Here is a 23951-nt window from a genome sequence, read left to right on the forward strand (position 1 = left end):
TCAAGAGATCTAAATAAATATTTCAAGATGGGAGGGATGAAGAAGGAAGTAAATTATGTTCCAGCAGGTTCACCTTGGTTCTTTTAATGAATTTATGAGTGAAGTTCTTCTTATTCTTCAATCTATTGAACTTGCAGTTCGGGGCGTGGAGGGAAGAAGAGGGCCCGAGGAGAAGAAAAGCAGCACTTCACGTGAATGCTTAACCCCTCCCATGTGTCCTTTTGACCCGAGTCTCTACCCTGTCAGCTCACCTCCCCCAGGATGGTAGCCCCAGCATGGTATGCTGCTTGGCAGGACTGCCCAGAATGCTGAGAGGTGTGTTGGGGCTGGTGGGCCTGCTGGTCAGTTGTGTTGGGGCTGTTTATGCCCTTCTCTGTGGTCACCGAGAACACCTGGCTCCTATGACCGCTGGTGGTGACAGAGCCCTGGGAACAGGCCTGGCTTTTCCATGATCCTTTTCTACTGCATGTTGGCATTTTACACTGAGGGCAGCCATAGAAAGCTCCTTGAGGACAGGAATCATGTCTGTCTTGTTTGCCAGTGTATTTCCAGCTCCTAGTATAGTGTTTGGCACAAAGTTGAATAAATAAATGAATCTTTTGTCTATAATCAAGGTTTCCCTTCTGGGGACATTTGTCAACCACTGAGGGGCCCATTAAGTGTAATTAATGGGACAACCAGATTTCAGAAGGGGAAATGAACCTTTCAGATAAATAGTAGGTGATAGGAATACTTTTCTTGCTCTGAGGTCCCATGAAAAGCAGCTTGACCCTTTAGTCATAATATGCTGCCATTTGTATTTCTTTGGACGTGATGCCCCTCTACACAGGACGGGCTTGGAATTGCTTTTCCAGCAGTGATGGGTTTGTTGGTGCATACTTTTTGACCTTGCTCTCTTGTCCTAATCACATGTACTCATTGGCTAGATGCTGGGGCTTAGTGAGGGAACTTCAGCCATGTAGGAGAGAGAGGTCCAGGGGAGAGCAAACCCATGATTGCAGCATCATTGTCCCAGGGCATCTTAGATTGGTCAGAGGGTCAGATCCAGGGTTCAGGGTGGGGCACAAGATTTTACTTGAACTCCTTGTCTATGGCAACTACCCAATGAACATGAATTATTCAGTCTGCTCAGAGCAGTATTATTACTGTCCCATTGCCTTATTGTTGATTTCTGCCATTTTCTCTGTAGGACTTGACAGGAAAAGTGTTGCCTTCTCTGTAGTTGATGCATGTAGCAGACACCACAGGATTTTGTGAACCATAGGTGTCTTTGTTCAGTCTGGTGGTGTTTATTGAGGACTAGTAGGTGTTGGTCAGCATGCCCAGCACTGGCCACAGGGCTGCAGGCCTTGTCTTTCTGCCTAGTGTGACAAAGGAGGCTCCTGGCAATGGAGGATCCAATTCTGGGCAAAAGAGGAGAAACCTTCCTGAGAATTAATGACCCACATGGAAGTGCTCATGCTTCACTGCTAATGTAGGGCAGTGGAGCAGCACATCCCAGGGAGACTTCCTCAGAAGCCCAGTCTTGTGGATTCTCTGTGAAAAGGTACGTCCATGGCCAAATTTGTGAAATACAGCGCATTCTATCTGCCTCTTGAAGATTCCTAATTATACATTGGTGGGACCAAAAAGTCTTACAGTAAAGAGCTTAACTTTGTTTAGCCCAGTGTTGTCCATACATATTTGACCAAAGAAGTCTTTTTGAAAATAATACCCATTTTAGTAACCCACGGAATTAGTGTTCTGTGGAACGTGTTTTGGGAAATGTCGCATAGAGGACTCTGGGTTTTCCTTACTCTTGAGTTCTGCCCTCTTCCTTCTTATTCCATTTCTCAGGGTGAGTATATAGGAAAGATAGACTCTCTATAGTGAGTACTGGGAAGTGGAGGTGAGGTTGTCGAGGAGACTTACAAGAAGAAGCCCGTTCACTGGCAAGTCAGTGAAATTATGGGGAGATATTCAAGTTAATGTCAAGTTAGCAGTGTCTTGTTAAAGAATCCAAGTTCAGTACGGTATTCAAGAGAGAATTACTGTTTTGTGACTTTATGGGATCTCTCCTTTTATTTTTCTTCTTTGTTTGAATGCTGGGAAAATAAGTGAGGAAGGGACACTGGAAGTAAAGCAAATTCACTTTGTCCGAACTTGGCTACAGAGTCAGTTTCCACAAAGGACTATTTGGACTTTTCCCTGGTCTGCTTTGACTAGACTCACAGGGAGATGAAGTCTCTGAAATTTGAATTATTTCTTGGTGAGTTACATGCCTGCATTTTGGTAATTGTTTTAGTCTCACTCTTAAAACTGTACTCTCCTTTTCATTTCCACTGTCACTCTCTAGGTTCAGAACCTCGTCTCCTTTCCTCTGCATCCATCCATCCATCCATCCATCCATCCATCCATCCATCCGTTTATTCATTCATTCAACGTGGGTTAAGCACTGCTGTGTGCTTAAGCACTGAACACACAAAGGTGATGAGACATGGACCTGCTCTCATGTTGCTTACTGAGGCTTCTAGATGTGGAACAAGATTCCAGTCTTTCCGAATTCTGATCCACCCTGCTGGAGTAACATTTCTCAGCACATCTCTGAGCCTATCATGTCCTACTGAGAAACATTCAGGAACTCCTTCTTACCTGTGGAATACAAATGAGCCCCTCCTGCCCCACAGCAAAAGGACAGTCAAGGGACTCCTTGTTCAGGCCCATCAGCCCCAGTTTAATCTCCTACTTTTCTCTTCATACAGTCTTGGTCAGCTGGGTGACTTCAGGACTCCTCCATCCGTGAGCCTGTCTGCCACATCCAGGCTACTGCTGTTCCTCTGTCATTTCTCTCCTCCTCTTGAACTTTCTTGCCCTCTAAATCCTTTAAGACCCAACTCAAATGCTGTGACTTCTGGGCTCTAACAGGTCTCTGAACCTCTCTCTTACCACATTCTGTCTGTCATATAATGAGTCACGCACATTTCTATCTGTTCTCTTTGGAGCAGAACCATGTCCTATTCAACTCAGCATTCTTGACCAGTTACCTAGTGCAGGGACCTACGTGTAAATGTTTAATTAGTTCTGGAGTCACATCTTATATATATATATATATCTCATACATATATAAATAATCAAAAATTGGCTAGAAATGTTCCACTAGAAAACTGAAAATTAATTTTAAATTCTACAATTTTTCTGTCATTTTGTGTTAATATGTGCTTACTCTTTTTACTTACTGGAACCAAATTTTAGTTTATGTATAGAGGTTTAGATTTTATTTTGGGGTTAAGTACTACCCTATTTAGAGAGATGTGAACTATTTAAATTCTTGAAACTACTTCAAATATTTGTATTTCCAAAACATAAATAGGGATAATTTTAGGTACTACAAAGAATCATAGTTGTATGGAAACTCTTATTTAACTACATCTGTCTTTTTAATGAGAAATAAATGCACTGAAATTTTATTAATTCAGACTCTATTACTTGGCAATTTTTGATAGTTCAGTTACCAAGATGGCAGACATTTTCAGTAGTTACTATGATACTTTTTAAAAGAGCAAACTTTTCAGGCACGTAGAAAGATCCACCCATGTGTGAATAGTTGATGTAATAATTACAAAGAATTCCCATTATTAATTACAGAATATCTGGCAGTACAGTGATATATTTGGCAACACTTTGTCAACTGTGAATTCAAGTTAAGTAATTTTTTTAAAGGAATAACTAAGTGAAGGTTTTATTAAATCTAATGGCTTTCCTCTTTTTTTTTTTTAAAACGTCATATTCTTTTTTTTAAAATTTTTATTTATTTATTTTTTCCCCCAAAGCCCCAGTAGATAGTTGTGTGTCATAGCTGCACATCCTTCTAGTCGCTGTATGTGGGACGCAGCCTCAGCATGGCCGGAGAATCAGTGCGTCGGTGCGCGCCCGGGATCCGAACCCGGGCCGCCAGCAGCGGAGCGTGTGCACTTAACTGCTAAGCCACAGGGCCGGCCCTGGTTTTCCTCTTAAATAGTCTGAGTTAGTGAAATTTAACCAGTTACTGGGTTGTTCTTTTTTTTTTTAATTTTTTGTTTATTGCAGTAACATTGGTTTATAACATTGTAAAAATTTCAGGTGTACATCGTTGTACTTCTATTTCTGCATAGATTACATCATGTTCACCACCAAAATACTAATTACAACCCATCACCACACACATGTACCGAATTATCCCTTTCACCCTCCTCCCTCCCCCCTTCCCCTCTGGTAACCACCAATCCAATCTCTGTCCCTATGTGTTTGTTTATTGTTGTTATTATCTACTACTTAATGAAGGAAATCATACGGTATTTGACCTTCTCCCTCTGACTTATTTCACTTTGCATTATACCCTCAATGTCCATCCACGTTGTCACAAATGGCTGGATTTCATCGTTTCTTATGGCTGAGTAGTATTCCATTGTGTATATATACCACAGCTTCTTTATCCATTCGTCCCTTGATGGGCACTTAGGTTGCTTCCAAGTCTTGGCTATTGTGAATAACGCTGCAGTGAACACAGGGGTGCATGTACCTTTGCAAATTGGTGTTTTCAAGTTCTTTGGATAAATGGAACACAGATCAATGGGTTGTTCTCTGTATTCAAAAATAGTGGTTCTACAGATATCATTCATGAGAAGGGATATGGTGGAAGAGACTGGTGCCTGGTCATCCGTCTCTCCAGATTGCATACAGCTAACACTTACCCTCTCCTTATGGCTCTAATTGCCAGTAGTAATTCTAAGGGAGGCTCATTTACATGTAGAATACGCCTACTTTCTCTCATTTGGTCCTCACCATGGCTATAGTTAGGGTCGGCATTACTGTCTCTTGAGTGACTTGGCCACGTTGCACAACTAGAAGAGGCAGTATTAGTATTTTCACCAACATCCTCTGGCTCCATCTCTCGGCACGCCACCACACTGTCTTTCAAATAGTAGTGACTTAGGTTTGCAAAGCAGTGTAATCTGTGACTTCATTTGCTTAAAAAGAAAGTCACCCACTTCAGATGGGAATAAGTGGATCTGCCTGTTGCTTTTCTTTTCTAGCAATCTCTAGCTATATGCCATTGCTCCCACCTCCTTCAGCGTCTTTATGTTCACATCTGAAGGGCACTCTGAAAATATTTGACACTGTGCTACAGTATGATCAGACAGTATCTTTTCTGTCCACTCTGCCTTTGCTTGTCTGCCCTCAGCTTGCTTTAGCTATATGCCCAAGGCTAAATGTTAGCAAAGCAGTGACCAGAGGCTTCTTGTGCCCTAGCCTCTCCCCTCTTTGCCTTCCACCTTTCTCATTGGAACCCTGTCCTCAGTCCTTCTTTCCACTCTCTGTGGAACTTGCTCTTCAGAAAGAATCACTCATTTTAAGGCATAGATCGTTATAGACAAATAATGTCTAGCCTTCTTGCTTTCAGGCAATTTGTGTTTTAATGGGATATAAGAAAATTTAGCCAAAGAAATGACTCTCTAATGGTAGAATTTAATCTTAGCAGTTGAGGGATAATTTTTGAAGCTAGGATATCTTATTGGTGCCTTTGAAATTACAGATTAAGTGGCCCCCCATTTCACCTCCATGGAAAGTCAATTTTATCCATGTCCTGCTGTGATCCCCCCTCTTACAAAAGAGAAAGCTGACAGGAGCATTGCTTGCCTGTGGGTAGATTGACTGCTTCTTGAGATCCAGGTACTATTGGTTCTGTCTCATCATTTAATGTTTAAGTAGCACTTGCTGGTGCAAGCTCAGACAGGATTTTTGCAGCAAATCTATGTCTTATAGTCATAAAAAAGTAAAGGCTTGCACTGCGGGCCTTGAACTTGTTTTTTGAAAAAATCAATCAAGAAATATCGATTGGGTAACACTTCAGCTGTCTCCTCAAAGACGTTTGGACCTTTTTGATTCTATTTTCTTTGTCTATTAGTGTGTCATGGAGCAGTGTGCTGTGTGAATAGCAGAATCTGTGACAGCTTTTAGTCCTTTTTGTGGCGGGAAGTCTGTGTGGATGGTGTGTGATTGCACATGCTTAGAAAGGCTGTGGTCTCTCAGGTGTAGCGGTTGAGAGCTTGGGCCCTGGAGTCAGCTGGCCTGGTCTTCATCCAGGCTTTGGTATCTACTGGCTGTGTGATTTGGAACAAATTACTTACCCTCTAAACCTCACTTTCTCCATCTGTACAATGGGGATAATGTTAATATCTACCTGGAGGCTGGTGGTTGTGATTAAGATTAAATGATGGATTTGGAGAACTTTGCCCTGTGCCTGGCACCTACTAAGTACTGAATAATGGCTAGTTATGATTATTTTCCATTTAGCTCGGTGGTCCAAATTTTCTGTGGGTTTCCTTGTGTGTTCACTTCTAGAACACAGGGAATTGTATAGAAGCTTCTGTAGCACTTTTACATTGGACTGCTTGAAAGTTTTTAGAATTAAGTATTCCAAGAAGGACTGCAAAGGAAGCAAACTTTAACCCTAGTTTCTTGCCTGGCTTCCAGGCCGCATCTTTATTCTGTTCTTAATATAGCTGCTCCAAGAGGTATAGATTGACACAGTTCTTTTTGTGCCATACTTTTGTCTCATGGCGTGGGGAATACAGAGGAGGCACTTCAGACTGCCTTGCAATTTATCTCAAATATAATTCAGGTCTCAAAATGATTATCTGGACGTGTGCATTCTAGGAATGGTTGGAGGAGAGAAATACCACCAGCAATACTTTCAGATTGTTTCCTCAGTCTTCAAGTCCCACGAAAGTTACAAAGGGGTGGTAAATATACAGTTTAATAGCTTGGGGTCCGTTAAGACCCTCCTGATTTTCTTTGGGCTCTGGTCAGATAAGTTAGTATGCATATTCATAGCCAGTTTAAATGTCCCTAGAAGATCACTGACCAATGGCCATCCTTATTTTTGACAGTCACCAGATAAGGCAATTTCTCAAACAGCTTCAGCAAGGCATTCCAGAAATGCTTGATCTCATACTTCTCTGCACTATGATAAATAAATACAATTTTGATTTCATCTCAGAGTAATTAACCTGAACTTCTCCTTCTGGGATATAAAGTAGAATAATATTCTATAGCTCTCTGAACATTGGATTGGAAAGAAAATGCCCTAAACATTTTGCTTAATTAAATCCTAAAGAGGTGGTACAAACTTTTCATGATTAATTGAAACATGCATATTTTTACTGATGCATATTTATACGATATTATCATATGAAAATTTTATCATGTTATACAAACTATTCGCTTTGGGAATGTGATTTAATGCTGTAAATATTTTGTGTTTCTTGTTGCATTGTTCATTATGAAAAATACACAGGCTAATGGCTGTAGGGAAAAATCTATTATGTGAATCTTTTTTGAGGTAATCTCAAGTCTCTAATGGCATAGACCGTTAGCATAAATATGATAGGAAATCAGATTTTCTGTAGCTTGAAGAAATATTTTTTTAAATAAAAAAATTTTTTAAAGCAGATCAGGTTAGAAAAACTAAAGTGCTGGGGCCTTCTATTTTGCCAATGTAAGGCACGCACATCATTCCTGGGTTTCAGGTAAAAAAAGATGTGGTTGTTGAAATGAACCAATCCCTTTGGTTTTAAGCACTTAAGAAAAGTTCACTTTTCTAGGGGTATGGTCAGACTGTTTAACACGGGGTATGATCTCATGTCTGGCGGCAGAATTTTGAGCTATGTTTTAGCTGACAAAGTTAATTTAGATAATTACATTTGTTTCTTAGTTTCTTAAATATAATATTAATATAAATAGCTTTATTAAGATGAGAATACCTGAGATATCGGAAAATATTTGCTTGAATTTTTGGAATAACCCACTTAGTCAGACTCTTCTTTGGATCATTAGCCATTGATAACAATTTGATGACAGAAAGGGAGAAATCTGGTGGAAGTTTTCCAAAGTGTTTGCCTTTATGAAATGGAATTCTATGAAAAACGATGGGAATACTGAATTATTTAACAAGACAGATGCTAACCACCATTCTAAGAGTTTTCCAACTGCCAGATACAAAACGAAAGTGCACAATGTCTTTTGTTTCATTTTCCCACCTTGTTACTTTGTAGTAAAAATGATTTATAAAAATAATCTGCTTTAAAATTCTACTTTTTGTTTATTTGTTAGGTCTGTTGTAAGAAAATATCCTTGCCTCCCCTTAAAAAAATGACACGTGGGTCTGTCTGGTGATGATGGAGTGAAGCACGAGAAAGACCTGTGAGCTGCCTTTTAGCCCCAACCGTCATTCCTCCAGGCCAGGCTGCAGCACCGGCTATGTGCCCGGCCTTGTTATAGCTTTGCTCTCTGCCCTTTGTCTTCTCAGTTTTAATCCATTATAGTTAAAGATCTAGGACTTAAAAATCTTATGTTTTGTTTCCCAAACTAGACTATTTAAAGGAAGAAACAATGAGGGGAACCTAATGCATGTTCTAAAATGGCTCCTTGGGAAGTGGGGTCTCCTCTTTGAACTGTGAGGCCAAGTAATTTCCCCCACAAAATGTTTTTCCTTACAGATTTCACCAGAATCAAGCTTATTGCCAACGGATCATTTGTGAGAATTCTGCTAATATCAACTTCTTTTTCAGGAATTTAAGATTTTAAAGCAACTAATCGATTGGGAAAAATAGAAACTATTAGTGCTAGTTTAGTAATGATTATTTTTAAAATATACTATTTCTAATCTAATTTTAAAAACTGCTTCATACTCTAAGGTAAATTATAGAGTTTTGTTAGTTTTTTCCTATCATGTAAAATGTCTATATATAGACAGATGCCATATTGGAAATCATATAAAATATAAGTAAAGCTTTCTTTGAATAGAACAAATTATTAAATGCAGTAATTGTGTGACATTTGAATTCATGTTATGACTCCATTTAAAGAAAGTTATGTTATCAAAAATGTTTGATTAACATGAAAGGTCATTTTTACACCATCTCATTTGATAATTAACCAATAAATCACAATATGTATTTTTGAAATCAAAATAGTCATGAAAATGACAATATTTATTCCATTAAGGTAAATAAAATGCTGCACATAGTTCTGAGTGATGACACTCAAGGGGGAAAAAAGCCATATCACTGGACTACAAATTAGTTTGCTTCTAATTTTGCAGGGTGATGACCGCACTGCCTCAAACCAAATCTTTTCCTTGGAAATGGAATGATTGCATGACAGACTCTATGAACCATGAATATGTCAACAACTCATGGACCAGGCCTTGCTTAGCAATTAGTCTTTGGGGGATTTTATTCAGAAATCAGACAACACTTTACCAGAGCTTGTTGGGGATTTTGTGATTACCATTCATGTCTGGAGCATGAGTCTGGGTTAGTACAAGAAAAAAATCCATAAAGGAAGAAGAGATGTGGCTAATAGTGGCAATCAGTCATACACACGCACATTTTCAATTGGGAGGACCGAGAAAGCTCAAGATACAGCAAAAGCCCTTAGGAGGCAGCAAGGAAATATTTCTTAGACTTCTACTGAAAGTCTCCTATTATTCCCCCGCAAAGAGGCCCATGTTTCCCAGACTTCAGTCATTTGAATATCACCATCACATTTTTGTCCTAAGTTCTTACCACCTGCACTATGATTTACTCAATATATTTTATTAACCACCTCACTTTAAAAGCCTTTGTTTTAAGGAGTAATATTTGTGATCTCGTGGCCTTGTTGTGCTAGTTAAACTTTTTTTCTCCTACAAAGGAAAAGAAAGACAGTATTTTAAATATTGAAAATATTTGCATACCACCTAACATCATTCTGAGCATGCCCATGACATGGGTGACAGGTCCTCCAGGAGCCGTGAGGACCACAAATCTGGCTGAGAATGATCTGGGCAGCCTTGTGACCTCAGGTCTCATGGCTGCACCCCCATTACCATCCCCCCATCCAGGGACCACAAACCATATCCCACGGAGGAGAATTTAAATCAGGCCTGTGCTTCCCTGAGGACACCCCGTCGTAGGAGACTGCTGAGTGCGTTAGGCTAGTGCCTTTCTGTCAGCAGAATCCGGCCACTCATGTCTTTCCTTTTTTGACTAACCATATCACTTGGGAATCATTATATTGCAAGAGTAGACAACACCCCATATCATGTAACAGTAATAGGGAACATGCTAAGATTGAGCCTGGCTCCTGACTGTCAAGTTCACGTTAGGGCATCACATTTGTAGGTTAGCACTGGATGTCCCACCCCTGCAGATCTTGTAGGCTTTCAGCAGTACCTCTGAAGACATGGGTCATTTTACAAGCTTCATTAGTACCGAGCCTGGTTTAACCAGGCAGAATAAGCATTTTTACCAGGCTAAGAAGCCCTGGGAACACTCGTGGCTCTGCAGTTGTGTTCTGGTTTTTAAGTAAATGATGTCTTTCAGAAACTTAGGAGCTAACCAAAAAAAAAAAAAAAGAAAGACAACGAAAAAAGGCACTGAGTCTTCTTACCAAGAGTTGGCCATCCTATGTGGTCAGAAAGTGGTGAGGTACAGAAATGAAAATCAGACCTCCAGTAGCTCTGTCAGGTTCAGGGTGTGTCTAAGTTTGAAGGGATGTTTGCCTCTGATATGAACATTTTTCTTATACTTTTGTTATAGAAGATGATGTGTCAAATGTACAAATAATGTGTGCCTGGTGCCAGAAAGTGGGAATCAAGCGCTATTCCCTGAGTATGGGAAGTGAGGTGAAAAGCTTCTGCAGCGAGAAGTGCTTTGCGGCCTGCCGACGAGCCTACTTCAAGAGAAATAAGGTAAGAGCCCGTAGAGAGAGGCGGCCCACACAGGCCTCACCAGGCCGCGTGCGCACGTGTGCCTCTTAGCTTCTTGCTGAAAACACTGCGCACCTTTTACTTTTATTCTTTCTGATTTGTCTCTTCTCTTTCTCTGTCATACTTAACCTTTTGGAATAAGGAATCCCCTTCTAATGTGTAACCTGTTCTTCAGTTTCTCTGGTCTTGGTGTTTGAATTCTGAGAGGGTGAATGAATCTGATGAGGACACAGTGATGGCAGCTGGTATCCTATGAGACAGTGTCTCTCCAGTAGTAGAGTGCATAGACTAGAGTCTATGAAAGATAAGTCATAGGGATTTCTTATAAAGGCTGAGAAACTAGCCACAGAAGCATGGCCAGAAAGCTTTAGTCCACTCAGTGTAATATTGGTTCCCAATGGGAATATTGCTCTGGCTCTTTCCAAAATCTGATCCACAAATTCTAATCAAGAAACAGGTCAAGTCTCTCTTGACACCTTATATTAAAGTTGATTGACATTGAGAAAAGGTGAAATAATGAATACCTGAATCAACATTGCTCATACAGCCAAGAGTATGTGAGAAGCATGGTGGGTAAACACAGGAACAGCCATAGTTATAGTTTTTTTTTTTGGTTTGTTTTTTTGTTTTAAGACATCTTAGGTCTAAAAATCTTCTTTTGGAATAGTATTAGCCACCACTGTTGGGAAATGGAATGCATGATGTTTTTACCATCACACACACACGTGTACATACACACACAGCTAATTTCTTAATCTTTAAAGGACCGCTATAGCATTTTGCCACCAATTACTGAAGTAAATTGCTAGTTCTTGATTATTTTCCATCGATCTGTAAAGCTTTCTTAGTTCATAAAATCGTCCACATTTTGCTAAATATTTCCATTTCCATAATACAAGATCAAAATCTGTCCTTTCTTGAAGCAAACAATTATTATTTTTTTTAAGTCTGATATTTGCAATCCTGAAATGCTAATCTTGGGCTCACTGCATTGCAAGAAGCACTGTTGCAGCAAATCATCTCCTGCAAATTTGGGTCACATCATTCTGCCAAAAAACATAATGCTGAAAGAATTAGGCTGCAGAATTCAGTGGGGTGGAATTTTAGTGGCAGTCTGTAAGAATTAGGCTCATAATCTTCACTGGAACGGAGAGGCAAGTAAGGAAATTGTTTGGAATTCTTTTGGGACAGTCACAAGTTGAGTTCAGTTTCCCTTGGGAGAGGCCAGTGAGGCTTCAGAGGGGGGAGTGGTTAGAGTAACACATGGGAGACACATTTTGTTTTAATATAGGAGGATTAAAATGATCTCTGAGACCCTGGGGCTCCCAGTTTGAATGCTGACCACTGGGGTAACAAATCACAGGAGTGGACCCAGCGCTTTTGTCTTCAAAGCCCTACTTACCACAACAAAATACTTTGCATTCCATCCCATAAGATGGCTGTAGAACAGGGATTTTCGTCTTTCTATGATTCAGAAGGATTATGGGTCTGAAGCTTGATGGACTGCCTGTAGTAAATAAAATCAAGCAAGATGGTTGTGTCACAATCCTGGTGATCCATGTTACACTTTGCAAAGCGATCTTACTTCAGTAAGCCTTTGAAGAAAGGCACCTGATTCAATGTGGAACAACAGCCCAGAATACTTTATAAAAGATAAAATGTAATATAAATAAAATATATATAATATTACATCATTATAAAGTTTAAGGTCAAACTTAATTTAAACTTCCGTAGTGTATAGTGTTGAAAAATGGAGAACTGGGAGCTAAGATAAGAATTAGCATTTGGAATAGTTATAGTAGGTAAAATCAGCAGGGGGAGGAGGTCCATTACCTTTCACATCCTGCAAGGAGTTATTGGGGTGGGTCTTTGAACAACCCCGCAAAACCTGGGAGTCGCAGTGGCTTGAAGTTTAGCCAGTGACTTTGACGGCTGATCCTAGCAGCCCATTAGTATACATACAATACCTGTCTTCTCTGCAATCTTCATGCTTATTTATGTATTTAAAGCTCTGCCACACTGTATGGTCTCATTTTTCAAATAGAGGAATAAATTGGTCACATGGCTTGCTGGATTCTTTTTTTTTTTTTTTCAATTTTAAGAGTGTTATCTCTGCAACAATATCCTATTGTATTACAATAAACATGTACAGCTGCTGCATTTCTGTTAACTGATAGGATTTTGTGGTCATTTCATTTAGGGCTTGGGTTTCCTAATGGATTGTATTAGATACCAGTCTTCATCCTGCCATTTCTAAGAACTGCTGTAATAAGCCCCAGGGTGTTCCCCATTGAAGACAACAGCGAATAGCTACTTCTCTTCGCATATCATTTCAGTCTTTAGTCCTCATTATTAAAATGGTGGACTTTCGTAATCTAAGAAAAAGGACAAAATTCTTCCCATTCCTACATAAAAGATTTTCAGGCTAAATTCTACACTTTTAAATATTGAGAAGTGGATGGAAAACAGGGTGAATAATGTGTGTGCAGAGCAGAATTTTGCCTTAGGTATAATGTAGATTTTAAAAAACATGTAAAATTAACTATGCTGTAAATTATGCTTTATAATGACAGCCCGCTTCTTGGTGGATAGCATGCTGGGATCTAAAAATGGTCTCTATGTTGAACCCAAATTGCATGCATAACTTTACGAAGAAAAATCCTAGTAGAAAAGGTAGCTAATTAGGAGCAGTATTCAGTTGACCTCTGTTTTGTGTCTGAGCAACACCTGCATTTGTGAATGTAAATTGGACAGCTGTGCCTGTGGTTCCTCTGCTATCCTTTTCACAAATGCTTGGGTATAGAGGCAGGAACTGATTTTCTGCTAAAAACAGGGACAAAAATAGCCCAACTCTGAAAATGAAGGCCCACTGAAAATTGGCTCTTTAAATTTCATTTGCTTCTTGAAGCTTCCTTTCTCTTTGGATCTCGTGTCTGTCTGATGGATTAGGTTAAGAATGTCACCTGCATATCTCAGAAACCCTGGCACTATGAAGTAAGGTGGGATGGACTGAAGCCAAGTTAACCTTTTATGGCCTGTAGGTTATATTTTTTAAACCGAATTTAAAATTTTATTTCAAGAGTTTGGATTGCTATAAGTATGTAGGCTTTCTTCAAAATGCTTCTGCTAGGAGAGGACTGTGAGTCACAGCTGTATTCATTTAAGTAACCTAACTACTAGCTTACACATTTTAGGATGTTGGCTCTAAGAAGTGTATAGTGTTAATTCATACTTATATTTTGTAGAATCCTTATCCACAACAGACTCAATCGCTGGCTCAAAAGGTTTTGAAACAGTGGATAAGACAAATACTTTTGTAGTCTATAGGCGTTAGCCAAACAATGGGATGTCAGTCTCATTACTTGATGCACTAGGGACTTTTCAGGGAACTAATAGCTCCCTCTTTTCCCAGCCCCTTTTTGAGCCACAAGTAGAGAAGGACTTGAGCACATTTCTAGCCAAGCGATTCACCTAGGACTTGGAAAGTTGCAGAGACTCCTTAGTGGTTTTGCAAGAAATGCTGAAGCGTTTAGTCTAACTAATCCCGGTTTTACTTTGCACAATAACAGACACTTAACAATATTCTTTCCTAAGGGAGTAATGCCTTGTAACCATTATCCCTTTAAAAATGAGTGTAACAAACAAGACCACAAATAGTAGTCATTTCCAAATATCCTGTATTTGATCTTTTTCCTTCTGCATAGGAAGTATCCTGTTTTCTAAACTAATGTCCACAAATCAAGCAGGAAATCAAAACTCAAGACAAATGGCCAATGCAGGCAATGTAAAGGATGATTGTTTTCTTTCATTGTTCAGATCTCAAATTTATAGTGTTCTTTGTGGATTAGTGGCATTGATACTTTAGTAATAGACACAAATTCCTGAGGGCACGAAAGTTTTGCTTCCTTATTCTACTTTTTCCATAATTTGAGACAAGAATAGATAGAAATACTTCTTCAATATCATAATGGTGCTGTTCCCCAACAGACCATAATGGGAAGAAACCTATGTGAATAAGAGATAAGAATAAGAATGAATTAAATATAAAAAGTTTCTATAGATAGAAACAACATTTGCAGATGATGTCCTTAAGATCTCCTAACAATCATGATAATAATAATAAATATTCAATGAGGGGAATATTGTAAAATAAGAATTTCTTTTACTTTCAAACTACACCCTGTATATACAGGGATATTAGATCTTAGAAGAGATCTCTTTTGGAAAAACCCATTGCTAATTAGCATGTCTATCATATTATTTGGAGTTACATTTTATTTAGACTGTTGGTCTTTTTATTAAACTTGAACATATCCTGGGAAAGATTCTCAGTTTCAGACTTAATTATAGAACCTAGTAGTGCAGAAGAAATGTGTAACAATTGCCCTGTTAATCCAGTGATTAACCTGTCTACTTTTTTTCCCTTTAAACACCTGCGAGATTTAATTTGCAAAATGGCTATCATTCATGAAGGTTTGGGGAAGGACATTAAGGAATTACTTGTAATTAACGTCCCCTGACTGCCTGAAGCTCAGGCCACAGACTCGCTTTTGCCAGGCGCTTGCAAATATTCTTGATTGACAAGTAAATGCGCCCAGGGAGCGCCCAAGTTCTTTCTGCGGCTTCACCTTGTTTTTATGGGGCACCAATGAGCCTTTTGGGTCTGTCTACCTGCACCCTGGCCTGCGGGATGATTGCTTCGGTTCTGCAGTGTCCACTGGAACTGTGCTGCAGGCCTGCCCGCTGCCTGCATGTAGAGTGACCTCCGCCTCCCAGGGCTGCAGTCTGCAGACCAGTGGCTGAAATCCCTGTCACAGCAAACAGGGGCGTCCTCAGGAAGCTCTGAGGAAAGAACAACAAACCCAACTGTTTTCTTGTTCTCTGGTATTTTGAAATATGGAATGGACTATTGATGAGCTGCTGCAAGTGAGAACTTAGGAAAAAGGCAATAGCAGAGGAAGCGGAGGTGCCACCCCTTTGAAACACATTGGGGGTGGGTTAGAGCAGGAAGGTTCTGGCCAGTGAAGTAAGATGCAGGTCAGGTTAAAGTGATGCCTAGGCTTTTGAAGAATGCCAGAAAAGTTTGCAGGGCAGAGGTACTGCAGGGTGGGACACAATGCCCTCGGAAGCCATCAGAAGCTTGGGGGAGAGGCGTGTGATCTTTATGTTTACCAGAACACTTGAACACCACTTGAGAAACACTGCTCTAAGGGATACCTGGAACACAGGGAGAATGGGGCCAGAGAGTTTGTACTGAAAGAAAGGAATAGCAACCATGTCTAGTTTTTAATGGGCTACGTCTGGGGAGGTTGTGGGGGAAACAGAGAAATAATTCTAACCTATTACTGAGAAGGGATGTCAACTTCTGAATAATATTAGGTATTTTAGATTAAATATGAAGAGATGATTAAAACTCCAAATAGCTTCAAGGCTCAATCTTTGTTCAACGTATCTTTTCAATGAGCAGAAGGAAGAGGGGGGATTTTTTCATAGATATGAATCTGGTTACCCAGAGGTCAATATACAGGGCTATTGACATATATGCTTGAATGTTAATTTTCGGACACAGTCAATCTCTGGCCATCCTTCTGGTGATAGCTAATGCTGTACACTTAAATCAGGTTTTTCTCCTGTGAACTGCCCGTAATTATCCAATCCATCTCAAAGGCACACTCTCTTTTAACATTAACCACAGTGTCAGATTGCATCAGCTACATTGTGTTCTGGTGACTGTGGCTGCAGAGTGATGAATGTGCATGCTTTGAGTTCAGAGTCTGGCTGTCTGTTTGGGCAGGGGCAGTTCAGTGAAACAAATGATCAGGAAGGGATCTGGTTATTTGGGATGTGCATTCTCCTTATCGAGCCAGTCACTTGCATTGCCACCTTTCTCACCCTGCTGCTAAGAGTGTTCAGGTTTATCTGAAGAATGAGCATTTAAAGAATTATCTAATGGGTTGTTTTGCTGTGCTTCTCTCATCATAAGCTGCATCCAGCACAGAGTTACTCATTGTGCCTGACTTTAAAAGGCAGGTGTGATGAGATCTTATTAATAAAGACCAGAGGAGGGAGAAGTTTCTAAGAGTACTTAGTGCACTGTCCAGAGAAACCAAGAGAGAATGATTGTGCATTTTCCTAGGATTGTAGTTATGCTCTGTTAGTTCAAATGCTTATTAAAAATGTTTAACTGTCTAAATAAGTGCATGCCTAAAACAGGCCAGGTGGCTTGCCTTGAGATATTTAAGGTAGTAGTTTGAGTCCAGAATTTCTTTCATACACTTTTGCAGTGTCTGGTCACAAAACTAGTATACTCAAAAGGGCCATACGCAGGAGATGCAAACTATAGGCATGCTTATGGTTATTTTTATTTCTCCCCCAACTCAATACCTCTGGATAGCTTTTGTACACACAAGCAAAAGGGTGAACTGGGCAAACCATGTGTAATTCTTTGTTCCTTGGGCTCTTTGCTCTTGGTTCATATTATCACAGATTAGGATGGAATAAAGAAAATCTTGTTGCAGATAGCTACTTACTTTCTGCCCGAGCAGTTCAGACTGAGAATGGGAAATTCCCTATGTTACAGTCCACTTTGAGTGTGGCTGTGCACACAGTGGAATCTAATGTCTACTGACAGACTGGCTTTGGAGGTTACAAACGTCAGTCTGCTGCATTCTCTGTAAACACAGGCTGTGGGCCAGAGCTGGGCACTACTACAAGCACTAGAAGGCAGATCAATGGTTTAATGACTCCATAAAAGATGCTTGAACTCTGCTGCAATTTACTGCACACTCTAGTTAAATGAAACTCCTGTAGTCTTTAACAAAGATAGAGATAAGCAATGGCTGGGGATGGAGGCCAATGTCCAGTAATCACAACCTCCCAGAATTGGTGGTGTTGTCTCATTGTGAGCAGAGCATTAGTCAGATCCAGGCTCTGAGCCTCACTACATCTATATTGATATTTTCTCAGTGTTTGAGCTGAATTTGGCCCAGAGATGACATAATCGTAGTGGTGTTGCTTCTGTGAGGACTATTTTTAAGAGCTATGGAATATTATTTAAATAATATTTCTTTAAAGCAACAAGAGTAAGCTCAAGAGTTATATTTATTCTAACATGTGGTGTCTTTGTATGGCATCCCCATGGTGAAACGTAAATAGGGCAATAAAATCCATTCATGATTAAGTCCTCAAAATGTCAAATTGCATAGTGTTGGAGAGCCCTGATTAATCCTTCCATGGTAAAATATTCCTCATTAGTTTGCTATGGCTAAGGGTTAACCACTCCTGTTATAAATTCAGACATTAATGCATTTTCCTCTTAATTCATCTTCTAATAGAGGAAAATATAGTTAGTAGATATGAATTTTTTACTTCCAAATGTGCTTTGGAAACATTATTCTGATTTATGAGAGAGCTTTGGCGGCATATAGGAGAATTCCTTCATAAATATGTTGAAATGTGTTTAAAAGTACTTCACTTTTGATTGTGAGAAAACTACTGCCTTGACTTGGAAATGATTATTTTTTTCTACAGAGATAGTAGAATTTATGACATAAATCAAAAATTTTGCATCCAATTTTGTCACACAAACTTAAACTTTCTTAGTGTTTCACTTTCTTGATTAGCTAATTAGCATTAAGATTCTTGGATCCTACTCTGATAAGTGTATTTTGGGGGTTCACTGGGTAATAGGAATTTTGAGATATGATGATTGCTAGTCTGCTTCACAGGCCTTTTGCCAAACATTCCATGATAAAGTGGTGATTTCTATATGGATCTGATAAATGATGTTATTCTGTAATCTGTTTCAATAGAATGATTTCATATCATTTAAAATATGGCGAGCAGTTCTAGGACTGCACATCCAAGTCTTTGTTATATGAAGAATCTTTGAAGGCCCTGACACTTTCTGGGATCATCTGTAGTATTGTATGTTTCATAAGTTGGAGTTATTTAAGTTGTTGGTGTCAAAGGATTTAGGAATACAGAGACCCAGAGTTAGGTGATAGGAGGCTGGGCGCATAGTTAAAGACGAGGAAGATTTGCCCAACAGGAGACAAGTGCCTATATTCTGCTTTCTTGTTTATTTTTAGCCAAGCTTAAAAAAACCCTGTTATTTATTCATTCATTTATTCTTAAAAAAAAATAAAATAAAAAGACATATTGAGCCTCCATAATGTGCTAGGCACTGTGTTAAGTTTGGTGGATCCCGAAAAGTCCCTGCCTTAACGGGACTCACATTCTCTAAGGGATATAGAGAATATACAAGTTAAAAATATGTACAGTCATGCGCTGCATAATGATGGACTGCATATACGATGGTGGTCTCATAAGATTAGTACCATAGTCTTGGTGTGTAGTAGGCTATCCCATCGAGGTTTTGTAAGTACGCTCCTTGATGTTCATACAACAACAAAATTACCTTTCTCAGGACATATCCCTGCCATTAAGTGATGCATGACTGGATATAGGTATCACAATATCAAGTAGTGATAAATACTATGAAGAAAAAGCAAGATGAGGGGATGGATAGTGATGGGGTACTGTTTTATATCTGACGGTCACAGAAGTTGTCTTTGAGGAGGCGACATGTGGGTAGGTACAAAATGAAGTGATGGAGCTTGTTGTTTGAAGAGCTTGTAGCAGAGAATTCCAGAGAGGAGGAGGAGCAAGTGAAAAGCAGAGGTCCTCGGGGGGGACAGGCTTGGCATTTTTGAACAAAGCAAGAAGGTCAGAGTGTCTGGAGTTGAATGATCAAGGTGGGTAGAGGCCAGATCGTATCAGCCGGAGAAGTAATAGTTTGGATTTTATTCTCAGTGTGTTGGCAGCTATTGGAAGGTGTTGAGTAGGGTGTATGACATGATCTGATTTTCATTGTTGATTGGATCTCTGTTAAAGAAGTAGTACGTTTAAGATCCTGGATGCAAAGGAGATTTGGAGAGTAAGAAAGGCAAGAGCATTCCCATCAAAGTTGGGTGTGTCAGGCAATAGAAAACTAAAAATATCATATTCACTGAATTATTCACTAGTAGTTATGAAACATTTTCCAGTAGCAAAAGTGTGTTGAACTAATTTAGGGTTTTGTTTTTTTTTGGGAAAGTGTGGGAGGAAATGAACCAAGGATGGACATTGTTGGTTAAATGTTCTGACACAGTGATTTTCATTCTAAAGGGGGGGTGGGGCTTGCCCCCAAACTAGTGGTGAGGTTAAGGCGTCCAGTTCAACACAGAACTCAGGTCTTGGGCTGAGAGACCTATAGCATCCACAGGCCTTCTGAAGCTCTAGCCCTAGAAGAAGTGTGATGAAAAGGAAACTGTAACTTTGAAGGGGCCGTCTATGGATGAAAGAATTATTCTGAAGTTTATTTTATTCTAAGAGTGGACTTAATTTGGTGGTTACGTATAGGATGTGTCAGGATTTTTAATGCAAGTAACAGAAGACCCAGCTCAAACTGGTTTAAACAATAAAAGGTATCTTTTATCTGATGGAACTGTCAAGTCCTGAGTTAGGGGATGCTTCAGGTAGGTTGATCTCGCCATGCGGTGGTCTTATCATGTTCTCATTTCTTCTCATCTCTATATTCTTCTGTATAGAGTGTTGGCTGTATTCCAAGGCAGGCTCCCCAGAGGTTATGGGATGGCTGCCAGCAGCAATCAGGGCTATATGCTTCCTTGTTCACATCCAATAGAAGACAGAGTGCCTGTGTCCTAGCCTTCCAAGCAAGAGTCTTGAAACTCACACTCATTGTCTATGCTTAGGTCACATGCACATGCCTGAGCTGGGGACTATGACCAGGGCAATGGATGTCCTGATTAGCCTGAGCCAATCAGGGCTTCTCACTGATTTTGGAGTTGGGCTCATTTCCCTCTAAAGCCCATGGGAGGCTGCATGGGTAAGGGTAGCTCCTAGGAGGAAAATCTGGAAACTATTAAAAGAGGGAAGAGGTCAGAGTGATGGCTGATGATAGGAGCCAACAGATGTCCACTAGAGAGAAGGAGAGGTGATTTCATGAGGTTATCTCCTGAGGTTGAATTCCTTACACAATGAATGTGTCATGCCTATCAACTCTTTTCATGTGGAAGAAGGAATCTGGAATCCAAGTGTGGATTGAAAGATAAAAATGTGGTTAAGTCATTATGGGGTGCTTAGATGAACTACTTCTTCTATCCACGACCAACTGCTTTGAAAACCTGATTATTAGAATGTTGGCTTTAGTACTTGGACCAAAGTGCTGACTTTTTTCTATTCTTTTTGGACTCTATGGAACATGAACTTGCACAGATGTAAGACTAAGGGATTGTGGTTACTGTTAGATATGCTCACTTGTGAAGAGGAACAATGGTGCAGTTAGAGTAGCAGATAGCCCAGGATATAGTTTCATCAGTTTAAGTGGCCTAGGAGATGTCCGCTAAGGACCATATTGGTATGGGGAGGCAGATGCCTGGGACTGGATGGGTGATAGGATGAGGTTGCTGTTACCCATTAAGAGTTAGCCCACCCGTCCACACATTTAAGTTACTTTTTCTGTGGCTGAAAACTGTGTCTGCTAAACAGAAGGGAAAGGGGAGTGTTCAAACAAATCGTGATTTAGTCTGAGGCTGAATGCACCAAGTTCAGGTGGCCGAAGGAGCAGAGACCTTGAAGACTGCAACTTGCACAGTTATTAATTAATCTATTTATTTATTCATTTAACAAGTATTTGTTGAGCAGCTACTATGTGCCAGGCACTGTGCTAGTCATTGGAGTTACAGTGGACAACAAAAACCTGGTTCCTGCCCTCATGAAGCTTATGGTCCAGTGGGAGACAGACATTTATTGAAATAATAATGCACATGTGTAATTGCCACTGTGGCAAGTGCTATGATGGTGGGGCACAGTGAGAGCCTCTAACAGAGAGATTTGACTAGTCAGGGGATCTGGAAGCTTCCCTGAGGAAGTAGTGCCTGAACTGAAATCTGAAAGGTGAAGAGTTAAGTAGGGGAAGAGGAGAAGGAAGAGTTTATTGGGCTGAGGTCACAGCAGCATGATTTCTGATCCTGGCCCTGATTTGCTCCTTCTTTGCTAATTTCAAGTTCTTTGTGAAGAAATGGAACTTTACCTACAAACAAGAAAACAATTAAACAAATAAATATTCCCTAGAACAATAATCTAATTTATCCATTTGTGTATTCATTCATTCATTCTTATCAACCCTTGGGGATTTGTTGCTTGCCTGCTGGCTTCTGCCTTCCCTGACTTTTCACTCAGCTTCATGGACTGTAGAGTTAGAACATTATTATTAACTCAATTCAGGGAGTATATTGACAGCTTGTAAGTCCTGAAGGTAGAAACATCTTATAAATAAATAATAATAATAAAAATAATGATAACTATAAGAGCCTAAGTGTTTTTAATTATCAAATGTATCAGAAAAGCAACAATAACAATAGAGAAAAGATTGGGTGAAAATACACTGAATTGAGAGAGGAAAATAGTGTAATTACTGTCTGACAAATATGGTTGGATGATGGAAAATAAATAGGCTAAGTCACTTTTTGATGGAAAGAGCCACAGAAAGGGCAGATTTCTCCCCATCTCCTCCACTCCTGCTGGGTGTGGGAAGAGATGTGGTTTTGTTATAGAGAAGGAAATATAGAGCTATGTTAACATTAATGCAAGGGCAGACAGAAATTTGGGCGATGATAAATTCCAGGATAGAGGAACGCTTATTGACACTTGGGTCCCCAGACTAGAATACTGTGATAAAATGAAAACAAAACAGCGTGTCTGCTGGCATGATAACAGAGGGCGATTCTCATGGCACAGTGGTGTGGCGGGAAGGAAAGAATTCTCCTCTCTTTCTTTGTATTCTTTGTTTCAGCCTGGTATCTCATTTAGTGCCTAGGATCATGATGACAACTCTGTAGAAATGTAGTGATAAATAAATAGGCAGGTAGGTAATTCAGATTTTATCTTCCTGGGTCTTAACTGGGTGATGTGTGGACATGGATATTCTAAATGAAGGTGTCTGCATCGCTCTTCAGGATGCCAAATAGAGGAGATGACCCTTATCAAGGCCAGCCATACCTGCATCTGCTTCAGGTGACTGTGAACAGCTGGAGTCAGTGGCCCCCTCTCCAGTTCCTGTAACTTCTGAAAACCACGTATAGTGACAGTCGTTTCCAAAAGAGGCTGATTTTAAAACTGTGATGAAAATGGCTAACAGCAGGCTGAAGGTTAAAGTAAAAAACTTAAAAACCATAAAATCTGCCTGGAGGCTATTTAAGCAAACTGTTTTAGAGGCACAGATGGTTCATATACCTCTGAGCCAAAAACAAAGAAGTAAAAAGGGGACAGTAAAGCTGGCGTGATTAAGCAGACAAGTATGAAAGTTTTATTAGTACTAAAAAAGCATCCTTTAGAAAAGTGAAAAATCTGTCTCAGGAAACTCAGAAGACATGTTAGATCAGAAATGGAGAGGGCAAACAGATGATGTTTCAGAAAGCAACCAAAGATAGTGGAAATACACAAGGTGCCTATGTACGTTGGGTATCAGAAGCTGTGCTCTAAAGAGACGAGAAAGCAGTGTAAGAGAAAGATGCAGCATGTAGAGAGTTGGGTGTGGCTTCTCTGTCCTGTATTTTTGATGTAGAGCAGTTTTTAATAGGGATTTGGTGCAACTAAAATGGTGATTTGAATCTCCAAAATCAGCTGGAGCAAATTTGAGAAGCTTAAGTGCCATAAATCAGAACGTCCAAAGCATAGGAAGGAAATAAGGTATGATGTTGCTGGTGGTGTTATTAAAAATTGCAAGCATACCTGAGAACTGGGAAATCCTTGGGGTCTCTTCCGAGGGTACCCCTCAGTGCTTATGGCTGCAGTCCTCCAAGTGTGTTCCTGTGCACGTGCAGGGGCACACACGTACACGTACACAGAAAGTCTCCAGATTTTAGATTGGTGAGTTTCCATTATCATAATTTGGAGAAAAGTCAGACTCTGAAGAATAACAGAGCAGTACAGAGTTTGCAGAGTTGCCATTTGAGAAGCCTCTGAGGAAAAAAAAAAGAAAAAGCAGTACTTGTGTCTTGAGTTAGCATTCAATATAAACCTAAATACAATGACCAAATATAGCCTTGCAAAAAGTAAGGTAAGTTGTTTGGATTTTCAAAAATCCAAGTAATTCACTTAGAGTTTGGCCGACTCC

The 23951-nt window shown here is 39.8% G+C and overlaps 1 protein-coding gene across 4 annotated transcripts in view; it reads left to right on the forward strand.

The window, feature by feature from the left end:
* SOBP (sine oculis binding protein homolog) overlaps nucleotides 1-23951 on the forward strand; it is a 160360-nt gene that overhangs the window by 30645 nt on the left and 105764 nt on the right. For all 4 annotated transcript variants that reach the window (XM_087443958.1, XM_087443961.1, XM_087443960.1 and 1 more), the window contains exon 4: nucleotides 10602-10753. In XM_087443958.1, the coding sequence (XP_087300084.1) occupies nucleotides 10602-10753 (152 nt within the window). The remainder of the gene's footprint in view (nucleotides 1-10601; nucleotides 10754-23951) is intronic.

Source organism: Ceratotherium simum, chromosome 19 (genome assembly GCF_057802395.1).
Source record: "Ceratotherium simum simum isolate JZ-2026a chromosome 19, ASM5780239v1, whole genome shotgun sequence".
Classification (NCBI taxonomy): domain Eukaryota; kingdom Metazoa; phylum Chordata; class Mammalia; order Perissodactyla; family Rhinocerotidae; genus Ceratotherium; species Ceratotherium simum.